This window comes from Eubalaena glacialis, chromosome 1, assembly GCF_028564815.1.
Source record: "Eubalaena glacialis isolate mEubGla1 chromosome 1, mEubGla1.1.hap2.+ XY, whole genome shotgun sequence".
NCBI lineage: Eukaryota > Metazoa > Chordata > Mammalia > Artiodactyla > Balaenidae > Eubalaena > Eubalaena glacialis.
The window spans coordinates 136,428-149,943 of NC_083716.1; the positions used below are offsets into that span (position 1 = coordinate 136,428).

Below are 13,516 nucleotides of genomic sequence, written 5' to 3' on the forward strand. Positions count from 1 at the left end.
ATGAATGCAGTACAGCTACCAAAAAGAGTAAGAATCTTAGCAACAAAAAAAGCAAGACCCAGAAGACAGCATGTAGCATGACACCCTTTGTTATGACGTTTGAATACGAGCAAAACTAAGCAGTGTGTTATCTATAATTAAAATGCTTCAGGCAGCAGGGGAACCCCTGCGAGTGGCCCCTCTGAGAGGGAAGGAGGGGTGGCAGAGGGGAGGAACTAAGGTCACTTATTAGCCACTGTGTAGGTCTTGAGTGGAGAGCAGGTTTACAAGAGTCCCTTACCTTATTTTATACAAACGAATAAATAAATGCTCTGCATGGAGAGGAAATAAAACGAATGCTATCGGGTAGCAGCCCCTCCCCTTTGGACCTCAGGGAAGGGCCTTGAGACTGGGAGCTGGTCTCAGGCGTCACCAGGGCCAGGGCACCTGGAGGGCAGGTAACAGGCCAGGCTCTACGTGTCCCGTGGGGAAGGCGGGACGCCCCCCCCCCCCCCCCCCGCCACATCATATCCCTCCTCACAGTCCCGCCATGGACCCTGAGAGTCCCGCTGCGGTGAGAATTCGCAATTAGCGTCCTCCGGAAGACAGGGCTGGGGGGCAAGGCCTCTAGTGAGCGCCATAAAAGCCACCTGTGCCCTGAGGCAGCAGGACCCAGTGAGATGCGGCACTTCCCCTAGACCCTCCCTGGAGACCTTCTGCGAGGGGAGGGGTAGGGTGGGTTGGCAGTGACCTTGGTCTTGAGGCAAAGGGCCTGGGGCTGCTACGAGGGCAGCACCTTCCGGGTGCCCCCAACACCTGCCACCAAGTTGCACGGCATAGACAGCAGGGCATGGGCTCCTGGAGCCCCCAGCCCTGATGCCCTGTGTCCAAGCTGGCCCACCAACCCCGGTTCTGCAGCCCCTTCTCAGGCCCAGCCTCTTCTGCCGCATCGCTGACGGGTCTCACATCGCCAGGGATTGGGGCACAGTCCTCAGTCCCCTCTGCACCCCCCACCAGCTCTGAGCCCTCCTGCAGCCCCTCCCCACGGGGCTGGGCACCGGACGCTATCAGGGGGGGTCTCCGAGCCTCTTCGAGGTGAGCCAGGAGCAGCCGCCTGCTCAGCCCCGGCGCAGGGAAGGTAAATGTAGGAGGAACCGGCTGAGGGTCGCCCAAGAAGTACACCTGCCGGCAGGAATCACCCTCCACCTCCAGCGCGCCCCCTGGTCCTGCTGGACAGACCCCGACCTCGCAGAGTGGGGGAGGGGCTGAAGAGGAGCTGAGGCCCCAGGAGCCCCTCGCCCACCAGTGGGGAGCACTCGCCGGCTCCGCCCCAGCCCGCCACACCTCCCTGCCGCTCGCCCATCCGTCAGACACCCAACTCCTGGGCGTCCTGGCACAAAAGTCCCCAACTGCGCGGCCCTTGAAAGGCTCTGAGTGGACCGATTCCACCATCCCCCAAAGGCCACTTTGATGCTCAGAAAACACAGGATAAAGACCTCAGGCCGGTTCAAGGAGAGTCATGTGGGGACACCAAAAGTGGGGATGAACCCTCCCACCCCACCCCCAGCCCTGCAAACCCCTGGCCCAGGTTTTGCTCACCCCTGGGGAGCCGGCTGGCCATCTGATGGAAGTGGTGTCCTTCCTGAGGCGTGAGGGGCCCTGGCCAGAGAGCAGCATGGAGCAGCCGTCCCTGGGGGCCCACGTGGAGGAGGCCAGGGAAGAGCCCAGACGCACAGCCTAAGATGGCACACCAGGCAGGCAGAATGGGTCTTCTCTCCTGCTATGTGCACACATACACCTGCGTGTGAGTGTGTGTGCACGTACGAGTGCACCTGTGTGTGTGTGTGTGTGTGCACGGGCACACGCACTCCCACGCCTGTCCGTGTACCTGGTGCTGGGACAGGGGACAGTACGCACCTGAGAGCATCCACATGAGTGTGGAGGTAAGAGGTGTATCTGCGCGCACTGGTGTGCAGGAGCCGAGGCCCCCTTGCCAGGTGTTAGCTCGGGGCGAGGCGCGTGCTGGGCTGAGAGGGGGTCAGCGCTGCAGCAGCTTTGAGAAGGGTTACAGTGCCCCCATGCAGCTCTCACGACCCGGCCCCCTGCCCAGCACACATCACACCTGCATCTCTCCGCTGTCCAGGGTACTCAGAAGTGACGCCCCTGCCAGGGAGGGCTATGAGAAACTCCACCAACTCCACTGAGACTTTGGTGACAGATGTCATCCTGCTGGGCTTCCCTGAGCTGTGCCACCTTCAGGGGCTGCTGCTCGGGTCATTCTTCGCGATCTACATGGTGACTGTCCTGGAGAACCTGGTCATCGTGGTGACCATCAGAGCCAGCCGTCCACTGCACACACCCATGTACTACTCCCTGGCCAACCTGTCCGTGCTGGAGACCCTCTACACCTCGGTCACCATCCCCAAGCTGCTGGCTGGCCTCCTGGTCTCGGCGAGGACCATCTCCTTCTCAGGCTGCCTCACCCAGCTGTTCCTCTTCCTCTCCCTTGGCGCCTCTGAGTGCTTGCTCCTGGCCACCATGGCCTGTGACCGGTACCTGGCCATCTGCCACCTGCTGCACTAGCCGGCCATCATGGACTCGAGGCTCTGCTGAGTCTGGCCCTCAGCGCCTGGCTGGGTGGCTTCCTGGTCTCCTTTGTGTCCATGGCTCTCACCTCCTGCCTCAGGCTCTGAGGCCTCAACGTCCTCAACAACTTCTTCCGTGACATCTCACCCCTGCTGCGGCTCTGCTGCTCCGGCACCATCACCATCAAAGTGCTGGACTTCGTGGCAGCCCTGGCTGTGCGCGCGACCTTCCTGCCAGTGACCGTGGTCTCCTATGCCCACATCGTGGCCACGGTGCTGAGCATCCCAGGAGGGGCCGGCCGCCAGAAGGCCTTCTCCACCTGTGCTTCCCACCTGGCGCTGGTGGCCATCTTCTACACCACCACCATCTTCAGGTACGCCTGGCCTCACGCCGTCAGCTCCTTCGACTTCAACAAGCTGGTGTCCATGGTCTACTTGGTTGTGACCCCATGGCTTAACCCCGTCATCTACTGCCTGCAGAACCACGACATCAGGGAGGCCCTGGCCCAACTCCACCAGGCCCCTGGCCCCTCCTAGCACCAGCTGCAGGGGGAGGAACTTCAAATCCGTCCCCCGTCATCTGCTCACAGCCACCAGCCCACAGCAGGCAGGCCATGGCTCTCTCCCACTAGCGCAGCCAGCAAGCTCCTCTCTTCCCCCCTCACCCTGAGACGGGAGCACAGTGGGAGCCGCCGAAACTCCAAAGGCTCCAGTTGCCTCTCACAGGGAGCTTCAGCACCCAGTCAGGGGACAGGTCCTCAGCCCAGGACGGGCTCACTCCGAGCTCCCAGGAAGGTGCCCCTCCACCGTCACTGCCCTGACCACCTGTAACCTGGTCAGTCTCTGGCTTTCCCCCACTCCCGGAAGCTTTCAAGATCTTGTTGTTGTGTTTAGTGTCCAGGGTATGCTTTTCTCTTTTTTTTTTTTTTTTTTTTTTGTAGTTATCATGCTTGGAGTTTGTCATGCTTCTAGAATTCGAGACTTGCTTTCTCTCATCAGTTTTGGAAAGTTATCAGCCATTATCTCCTTAAACACTGCATCTGCCTCATTCTTCCTTCCTCTCCTTTTGGTTTCAAAAGTGCGTGTATGTTGGAAAGCACAGCTTTGCATAACCAATACAGGCAGGCATTTAAAGGCGTCGTCACCTCCACAAAACTTGTAGTTAACCCGGTGAGGACCCACCCTTTGTGATGAACCCCCTGATGAGGGTCCATTCCCCTGATGAGGCATGAGGCTCCATTCCTCATCTCCCTGGGCTTGCTTCTCGCCGGCCCAGCAGCTCCTGCACGCATCCTCTCGAAGGCTCTCCCGGCTCTGTAGCATTTCCTGGGATAACTGCGATGAGGGGAAGGACCCTGCGGTGATCAACAGCCTGACTGTGGAACCTGACCCCATTGTCATTCCCGGGAACATGACCATCAGTGCTGAGGTCAGGACCACTGTGGACCTCAAAGATCCTCTGAAGGTGGTATTAACTCTGGAGAAGGAAGTGGCTGGCTTTTGGGTCAAAGTCCCACGTGTGGAGCAACTTGGTAGCTGCACCTACGAGAACTTCTGTAATGTGCTTGAGTGTTAACTCCCCTTGAGAATCCCTGCCCAGAACCCCTGCACACCTATGGGCTTCCCTGAAACTGTCCCTTCAAAGAAGGCACCTACTCACTGCCCAAGTCTGACTTCTTCCTGCCTGACCTGGAGTTGCCCAGCCGGCTCAGCAGTGGGAACTACCGGCCGGAGATCATCCTAAGCAGCAACGGGAAGCGTCTGGGCTGTGTCAAAATCTCCGCCTCCCTGAAGGGCAAATAAGGTGGCCCTTGCCACAGCAGAATGCAGGGGGTGTGAGGAAGGCATCCTCTTCCTCTGTCTTACGTTGGCCAAGGCCAGATTCTACTCTCTGTCCTTTCTCGAGCCCCTTTCTACAATGATGACACTACCCCGCTGAAAGTCATTTTATGCCACCTACAAAATTTTTAGGCGTGGGCCAACAGCCCTAACCTAAGGGCGGATGAGCCTGGTGGTTTTTGACAGCCCAGGACAACTACTGGGCCAGCCACTGCATTTTCCTCCTCACCCCCATGGCTTTCTCCCTAAGAACTCAACTCATTTTCTAAACAGTCAAGGAAGGGGGCTAACACGTTTTATGACCCCCCGTTCAGATTGACCCAGTCTTGGTCTCCTGAAGTACCTTTATGATTTTTCTCATTGATTTTTTGTGTGTGTCACTGACCTAAAAGCAGAGTGAGAGTACTAACAGTTTTCATTTTACTCCCACCCCCTCTTACAATGAAGGGTCTGAAGGAGTCGATCTCAGTCTGTTCCTCCATTAACTTCTATGATTTAGTGTTCTTTTCTAGACTTGCCCAGTTAACAGTGGGGCACAGTGTATCCTGGAGAGGCAGGGCATGTGATGGGAGAGATATGTGAGAATGCTCTATGTGTTTAAGATAGTCTGCGAACTCAGGTGCCTGCAGGGCAAAGCACAAGACATCAGTAAATGATGAGGACCACGAGGAACATGCTGTTTCCGGGCACATCTTTCATTTTTTCCTTCGTATAACATAACCGATCCGAGGCAGCGGCTGCCCAGTCTCGAGCCGGGGGTATAATCAGGGATGAGGGGACTGGGGTGAGTTGGAAAGGGCACATCCGGTCCGTAGGGACAGCTGCTGTCTAGCTATAGCCAGTAAGTACCACAGGAGAATGTGGGCCCAGCATTACAAAATACTCTCAATTTTTTTTTCCCTCGAGAAGCCAGAAATCCAGACTTTTAAATGAAATCAATTTTTAAATATCGGCAACCAATTATTTTTTTAAATACTGAGCAGGCAGAAGGGGCCAAACAGACTTGTCACTGGGGAAATCTGGCTGGCTCATGGGTGGCCAGTTGGTGGCCTGGGATGTAAGGACATGCATGCCTTGTCCTTTTAACCTTGAGACAACTCCTCCAGCACTGTTTCTCCCTCCATGGGGCCAAATCCATAGTGCCTGACCCTAGAAGGCTCCTCCGGTGCTTGGGGAGCAGAGGCGGCCTCAGAGCTGTGAGCTCAGGGATCACGAGGCTGCCTGCCCTGGCCCTGGAGCTCCGTCAGGGTGAGTGGGGCAGAGGCTGAACAGGTGGACCCGCCAGCAGCCACTGAGGAGCAGGGGTCCAGCGAAGAGAGGTAGACTCATGTCAGGTGCCTGGGTTTGTTCACTATCCTGTCCTCTCATGACAACTTAACCACCCGTGACCAGCCCCGTGTTCTGGGCTCACATGAAGGCTGGAATGGTAATAAATCTTTTTAACTTGAAAAAAAGTGCGTGTATGTTGGACCTTTCATAGGGTCCCCCATGACCCCCTGCAGCCTGTTCTGCATGCTCTTTCTTCCCTCTGGTCTTCAGAAGACGGCCTTCCAGGTTACTAATGCTTTCTCTCTTTCTTCCCTCTGGTCTTCAGAAGATGGCCTTCCAGGTTACTAATGCTTTCTCTCTTTCTTCCCTCTGGTCTTCAGAAGACGGCCTTCCAGGTTACTAATGCTTTCTCTCTTTCTTCCCTCTGGTCTTCAGAAGACGGCCTTCCAGGTTACTAATGCTTTCTATCTGTCTAATCTGTTTTCTAATGTGTTTTTTTAGCTCTAGAGTTTCCATCTGGCTCCTCTCACAGTTTTCCCATTCTCTATCGAATTCTCAGCCTTGTTTGATTCCTATGCACATGTACAAGCTCCTACCTGGTCTGTCAGTGATGCCCTTCTTCTCTCGCATTGGTCTCTCTCTCTGTTCTGCCAAGACTGGATTGTTTTATCACCATGGCTTCTGCAACATCTTAATATCTGGCACAGTGAATCCCTCTTCTTTGATCTGCTTTTTCAAAATTAATTATATTTGACCTTAATTTTTCTGTATGGACTTTAGAAACCCTCGGGTTCTGTATTAGTTTGCTTGGGCTGCCGTAACAAAGCACCACAGACTGGACAGCTTATATGCCAGAAATTCATTTTCTCACAATTCTGGAGGCTGGAAGTCTGAGATAAAGTGTCACCAGGGTTGGTTTCACGGGGGCCACTGTCCTTGGCTTGTAATCAGCCATCTGCCCCCTGCATCCTCACGTGGTCATCCCTGGGTGCATGTCTGTGACCTGATCTCTTCTTATAAGGACACCAGTCATACTGGGTCAGGACCACCCTGATGACCTCATTTTACCTTAATCACCTCTGTAAAGACCCATCTCCAAATACAGTCACATTCTCAGGTGCTGGGGACAGGAATGAATGGTGGGGACACAATTCAGTAAATTAACAGGTTCCTTTAAAAACTCTGCGGAGATTCTTATTGGAATTTCACCAAGTTTATGGGTTAACTGTGGAGAAGGGTCACTCAAGGTATCAACTTGTGCTGTCCTTGTTTCTCCCCCGTTTATGCAGGTCTTCTTTTATGTCCCTTAATGACTTTTCTCTTTTTTTTGCCACAGAGATCCTTTGCATCGTGGGAGGTTATTTATGGAGTTGGTTGTTACTGTGCATGGCATTTTATTTTATATTTTCGGGGTTTTTTTCTTTCTTTCTTTCTTTTTTTAGAGAACCACTGTTAATTTTTTCTTCTTCTTCATTTTTTTAATTTGGCTGCGCTGTGCGGCTTGTGTGATCTTAGTTCCCCGACCAGGGACGACGGGACCCAGTGCCTCCTTCGGCAGTGAAAGCACGCAGTCCTAACCACTGGACCACCAGGGAATTCCCTATTTTATATTTTCTAGCTATTTCTTGTTCTGGTAGAGAAATTCTATTTTATCAACCCTAAGACCCACACATGGCTGCAGTCACAGAATATCCAGGTAGCAATCGCTTGAACCAACAGGGACAAGCGGTCAGGCCATGGGCAGTACAGGGCCAGCAGAGCAGCACCGCTGAGTGTCCAGGACCCAGGACGCTCCTCCCCACCTTCCACCCACCCACTAGCCTTGGCGTCCAGCCTGCAGTCTTCAGATGGCAGCAGCAACTCCCAGCACCAAGTCCACAATCCAGGCTGGAGGAAGGGGAGGGGGAGAGCATGCCCTCTTTTGGGGGAGCAAAACCCCCCGGGCACCCTCAGAGCACACCCTGTTGCAGGCTTCGTCGGCTCTGCCTAGTCGTTGGCTCCCCAGCTGCGGGGGGTGGTAAGCAGTCGAACTGCAGAGCCTGTGGCTTCTCCAGTGCATGGCTGTCTCCTGGTCTCAGGCCGGACTTCACTCTGATCAACAGAAGTGGTGAGAGTAGGAAGCTTTTCTTGTTCATATTTTTTAAGGGAACACATTTAAAGGTTCTCCATTAAATATGATGTCTGCTGAGGGTTTTTTTGAAATACAGCCTTAATCGAGTTAAAAAATTCATTTCAACGACTAGTTTTCTTGGCATTTTTCCCCACCAATGAGTGTTGATGGAAATCAAACGCTTGACAATGGCGATCATATTACAGTATGTAAATGTACCAAATCAACATGTTGGACACCTTAAATTTACAACATGTTACATGTCATATATATTTCAATTAAAAAAACTAAAAAAAATAACATTTAAAAATTAAGAAATGGCTCTCTTTTGCTCAGGCCCGTGGCATGTCTTCATCCTGCCAGGAAGCTCCGTAGCCACTGACAAGCCCAGAAGTGGCCTGATAAACAGTACAAGAAAGCACAGCCCAGAGGGCCAGCCCTTATGGAGGCGCTTCTCATGCAAAGGGAACTGTGCTCGAAAACGTAGGGGTTGAAGCCAAACAGCCAAATTCTGCCATAGGGAAGTGTGTCAGGGTTCAGTTAATGAAGAATGGCCAAAAAATCACAGCCTTTGTACCCAGTGATGGTTGTTTGAACTTTATTGAGGAAAATGATGAAGTTCTGGTTGCTGGATTTGGTCGCAAAGGTCATGCTGTTGGTGACATTCCTGGAGTCGTCTTGTAGGTCGTCAAAGTAGCCAATGTCTCTCTTTTGGCCTTAACGCAAAGGTTAGAAGAAAGGACCAAGATCGTAAGTTTTGATGGTGATGGCACGATAGTAATACATTTTCACATGCAAAAAACACCCCCAAAAAAAAAAAAATTAAGAAATGAAATGCTTTGTCTTCTCCTTCTGAGAAAATCGTGAGCGTTCTTCTCCCTTGGTGCAGCAGTGAGTAAAGTACGTCCACGTACTCGACAATGTTGAAACCGCCTGGACCCGAGTGGTGCTGACCTGCTTTTGATGTACTGTTGGGCTCAGTGGCTAATATTTTATTTAGATTTTTCATGTTGATATTTAAACATAAAATAGTCTAAATATTTTTCTGTGCTTCCCTTATATATTTTAAGAGAAAAGGTTTAGGGTCTCATAAAAGGGTTAATTAAGCCTCAACCCGTGGCTCTTCCTACGTGGTGCCCTTGGTTCTCCTTCTCTCTCCTCCGAACAACTATCTGTCAGACTCAGAGCCCAAAACTGTGCCCTTTCTCTCATATTTGCCATCTGTTTGCTGTTCATCCAGAGAAATTTCTTTAACTTTATAATTCAATTCTCCTGGTTGTTTTTCAGAGGTTCTTTCTTAGCCTCGACCTTTGTCACAGCATCCTGTTCTGATATAAATAGTATCCCCCCCAGCTTTTCTGAGCCTATGAATTGGAGTATTTTTTGTTTGTTTCTTAGGTTTTCTTCTAATTCCTCAAACTTCCTGAGCCTTCTTTTTTTCCCCCATTTCTTTACCTTGGTCTTTCTCTGTTGTGTTGCAGACTTTCTGTCTTCGAATGCCTGATAAACGCTATTTGCTGTTCATACTTTAAAACGAAGCAGTGGGAAGGCTGCCTGGAAGCTCCCTGTGTTCGGCAGGACCCTTGAGAATGAGGCGGCAGGGACGGGCCATCGGGCTGGGGACCCTCTAAGTGCAGGTGACGGAAAGCACTCATCCAGAGAAGGTCCATGGCGTCAGCTGTGGCGCTGCCTGACCCAGGAGGTCGAGGGGGCACAGGGCCCACCTCACTTGCCCTCGGGCTCCATGCGAAGGCTCCACGCGGGTGACGGGTCCTCACATGCAACGGCTCCAGGCTCAGCCTCCCGCGGAAGGAGAGCGGCCTCTCTCAGCAGCTCAGAGCACGGCCAGGAGCCCTACACTGGGAAGCAGGTCCACGTGGCCAGGAAGAGCCACAGGGCATGCCACATCCCCTCACAAGACCAGGGGAGGGGGCAGTCACAGTCAGACCCCCATGGGCCGAGCATAAGAGAGGGCTGGCTCCCCAGGGCACACACATGGATGCTTTGACTGGAACAGGGAAAGGATGCTGAGAGGCCAAAGTGGCAGCTGTCCCCAGCAGGCCCCACACCGCGCCGGGGCTTCCAGGCGCTTCCTGACCCCGTCAGAGAAACGCCCTTGTTTCCTCGGGGTGAGCAACACTCTGGGGGCCGTTCTGTGCGTGGGACCGGGGGGGGGGCTCGACCAGAGAATGCAAACCTTGGACGAACCCCCATTGCTGTCCCCACCCCTCCCGCCATCCATCACCACAGCAGCCTGATCCCTGAGGCTGGGCGGGAGGCTCTCTCCTTGGCCGCTGCCCCTCTGGCCCAGGTGGCATTTGAAACCCACAGGCCCTGAGATTGCCCAGGAGAACGTGTGGAGCGGCGGTGCTGAGACTCCAGGGACCACGAGGGTCTGATGGAAGCTGAGAGATCGAATCACATAACAACCCTCTGAAGTTCAGGAGGTCCCTGTGCCCACCCCCGACACCATGAAGAGGGCCTGGTGTCCCCAGGTGGAGTGGCTGGGGTGAAGGCCTAGAGTCAGTGGGTGGAGGGGAAGAGATTCCAGAGGACAAACCAACCTTGGAAAGCAAGACAGCACCATTTCAGACGTGGTCCCAGAGTCCAATCCGGCCGGGACTGGGGAGGCCCGCTGGCTTGAGCAGTCGGGTTACCGGTGGCGGGGCTACCTGAGGACCCCCTGGAGGAGCCTGAACAGTGGGCCCTGAAGGGTGGGAGGAGGTGGGCCCACGAGGGGGTGCTGCTCTGGGACTCGGACACCATGGGGCCCTGGAGAGCCGTCCTCCCCTCTCTGTGCACCGCGGTCAGGAGCTCAGGGTCCGACGTCGCGTTCTGTGGTCCCTGTGTCTGGGACACACCCACCCCGGGAAGGATGGAAACGAGGAACGGGAGAGGGTGGGGTGGGAGAGGTTAGGGTTTGGGGCGGGTGGGATGGGATGGAGTGTGGGAAAGTGGCGGTGTGCGCACCGGGTGCTGAAGACAGCGGGGCAGACGGTCCTGTCGACAGACAGGACGGGGGGGGGGGGGGGGGGGGGGGGGGGGGGGGGGGGGGGGGGGGGGGTGGCGGGGAGGGGGGACGGGGGGGGGTGGTGGCGGGGAGGGGGGACGGGGGGGGCGGGGAGGGGGGACGGGGGGGTGGCGGGGAGGGGGGACGGGGGCCGCTAGGACGGGGTGCTGGGCAGCGAGAGGGGCTGCGCCTCCGAGCGCCTGCCTTTATCTCCTCCCTTCCGTCTCCCGCGGGATGCGCCTCCGCGTCTGCCCACCCCCAAGCCTAGGGCGGAGGCCTCACGCAAAAGCCAGGCTCCGCGGTCGGCGCTTGGCGCTCGGCGCCCCGGGCAGTCTCCGCCGCAGCTCCTTCCTTCCCGCTCGGCAGCGGTCCCTGGAGCGGCCGCCGCGGTTCCGAGCGAGGCCCGTGGCTGGTAAGGCCGGGCGGCGGAATGTGGGCGCGCACCGGGAGGCTGGGGCTGGCGCCCGCCGGGCTAGAAATGAAGACGCAGCGAGGGGCCGACAGGGCCCGGGCGGAGGGTGGAGCCGCCGGCAGGTGGTCGCGTCCCGGTGCCCCGGCCCAGCAGCTGAGCCAGGCGGTGGGTGAGGGGTGGAGCGCGAGACAGAAGTAGGGGAGGCGACCCTAAGCTGGGTCCGGGCCTGCGGCGGTGGGGCGGGGTCCGCACAGTGTGACCAGCCCGCGAGGCCCGAACCGGCTCTGGCCCCGCGCAGCCCCGGAAGGGGCTGGGAGGGCCGGGCCGAGTCTCACCGTTGGTCCCTTCTCCAGACCCCGATCTGGTTCCTTGGGGGCCCTCGGTCCCTGAGACCCCAGGGTGGCCTCCGGTCTTGCCGAGCCCTGGAGGCCTGAGTCGGTCCTTCCAGAGCAGCCCAGAATACGGAGCCCCCTCCCCAGGCCTGAGCGCCCCCCGCCCACCGGAGGATGCTCACCACCGCCCATTCTTTGCCCCCACTCCACCCCCCCCACCAAGCACAGAATAACCCGCAGGTGCAGAACCCTCTCCCCCCCTCCCGCCCCTTCCCAGTTACTGAGCAAGAGCCCACGCCCTCCCCAGGCCTGAGTCCCTAATCCTCCGGCATTAAAACCCCCTCCTCTCAGCCCACGCCAGCCTGGGCGGGTAGTGCTCCAAGGTGCTGGGGCCCCATGTACCACCAAATGCTGAGCCCCTGTCCCCAGGCCCCGGGCGCCCTGGGCCTCGCGGAAGCTGAGGTCCCTTCCTCCGTCCTCCCGCAGGTTTTGCTCCACGAAGATGAACTGGACTGCCGCCGCGTGCTGGGCTCTGCTGCTAGCGGCCACCTTCCTCTGCGACAGCGGCGCGGCCAAGGGCGGCCGTGGCGGGGCTCGCGGCAGCGCCCGGGGCGGGCTGCGCGGGGGCGCGCGCGGGGCCTCGAGGGTGCGCGTGAGGCCTGCGCCCCGCTACGCCGGCTCCTCGCTGCGCGTGGCCGCAGGAGCGGCGGCGGGGGCAGCGGCGGGGGCAGCCGCGGGCCTGGCGGCGGGCTCGAGCTGGAGGAGGGCCGCGGGGCCCTGGGAGCATGGCCCGGAGGACGACGAGGACGGCGCACCCGGCGGCAACGGAACGAACCGAAGCGTCTACAGCTACCGGGCGTGGACTTCGGGCGCGGGGCCCACGGGCGACCCTCACCTCTGCCTGCTGCTGGGCGGCGCCCTGGGCGCCCTGGGGCTGCTGCGGCCCTAGGCCGGGCTGGGCTCGGGGGCCAGATCTGCCCCCAGCCCGCGCCCGCCCCGCGGGCCACCGCAGAGGCTGCCCAGCACTGAGCGCCCCTTGCCTCCACTGCCCAAGGCCTCTGAGCCCAGAGGAGCTGCGTGGCCAACTCCCGACAGTCCAGCAGCCTCTCCTCCTGTGACCCAGAGGCACCTCCTGTTCCCCCTCCTGCCCGACCCCCTCCCCAGCCTCCGCACCTCCCACCCTACCAGGGGCCCAGTGGCCCACCAGCTCCAGGATGCCCTGCCTGCCACTTGGAGGTGAGGGCCCTCCCCAGCCAGAAAGGCAGGTGCCCTGAGGCTCCTGCACCGTCCTGGCCAGCTGCCCACCACTCTACAAGCTGTTCAGGCCACTCGAGCTCCCCTGACCCCACCTGGACACTTGAGCGGTGTGGACAGTGCTGACCACCAGGCAGAGAGGTGGGCCCTCAGGCTGGGCTGGTTCTCCCACAGCCCTGAGGACGTGGTGGCCTCCCCCCCAGAAACAGCCCCAGTGGACCAAAGGCCTTGAGGATTTGGGGGAGAGGAGAGGTTTCCCTCGCAGGCTGTGGTGTGCTGCCTGCCCGTCCAGAAAGGAAGGGGGCCACATCTGTGGATTAGTGAGCCCAGACGTGGCCCCGTGGTTCTCCAGATGGCTCCCAGGATACCCTCGCCCACAGGAACTGCCCACGCCTTGCCCCTGCCCTCGGGCCCAGGGCCCGTGTCCCCCTCTGGGCAGACGCTTTGCGAGACCCGCCGCCAGGGGCTCCCTTAAAGCCACTTTGCTCTGACTTGAAACAAGTCACATAACTCTTCTTGGACCTATTTTGGAAGAAAAAAAATCTGTTTAAACTTCAAGAGTGTTCCATTCGCTCTGAGCTCCAGGTCCACGTTCCGGGATAAGAGCCCCGCCTGTACTCGGGCACGGCAGCTGTGGCAGGCAGCCCCTCGGAAGCTGAGGGCGAGGTGGACCGGAGGAGCCGGGGCTCCAGTCAGACCCACGGCCGGCACGGCCACAAGGGAGGG

At 57.6% G+C, this 13,516-nt stretch overlaps 2 protein-coding genes and 1 pseudogene across 2 annotated transcripts; all 3 read left to right on the forward strand.

The window, feature by feature from the left end:
* Positions 1 to 1,823: 1,823 nt before the first annotated feature.
* Positions 1,824 to 3,101, forward strand: LOC133092349 (olfactory receptor 6B9-like; the record flags this gene model as incomplete). The annotated part of the gene is given in 3 exon segments (XM_061191625.1): positions 1,824 to 2,150; positions 2,152 to 2,587; positions 2,590 to 3,101. Coding segments are annotated over 3 exon segments (1,275 nt in total), but the record flags the coding sequence as incomplete, so codon positions are not given.
* A 409-nt stretch (positions 3,102 to 3,510) lies between these two features.
* On the forward strand, positions 3,511 to 4,367 carry LOC133084319 (ganglioside GM2 activator-like; annotated as a pseudogene).
* Positions 4,368 to 11,184: 6,817 nt separating this feature from the next.
* SPRN (shadow of prion protein) lies at positions 11,185 to 12,485 on the forward strand. The gene is made up of 2 exons (XM_061181310.1): positions 11,185 to 11,204; positions 12,023 to 12,485. The coding sequence occupies exon 2, from the start codon at positions 12,039 to 12,041 to the stop codon at positions 12,483 to 12,485; it is 447 nt and encodes a 148-aa protein (XP_061037293.1). The 5' UTR covers positions 11,185 to 11,204; positions 12,023 to 12,038.
* The last annotated feature ends 1,031 nt before the right edge of the window (positions 12,486 to 13,516 follow it).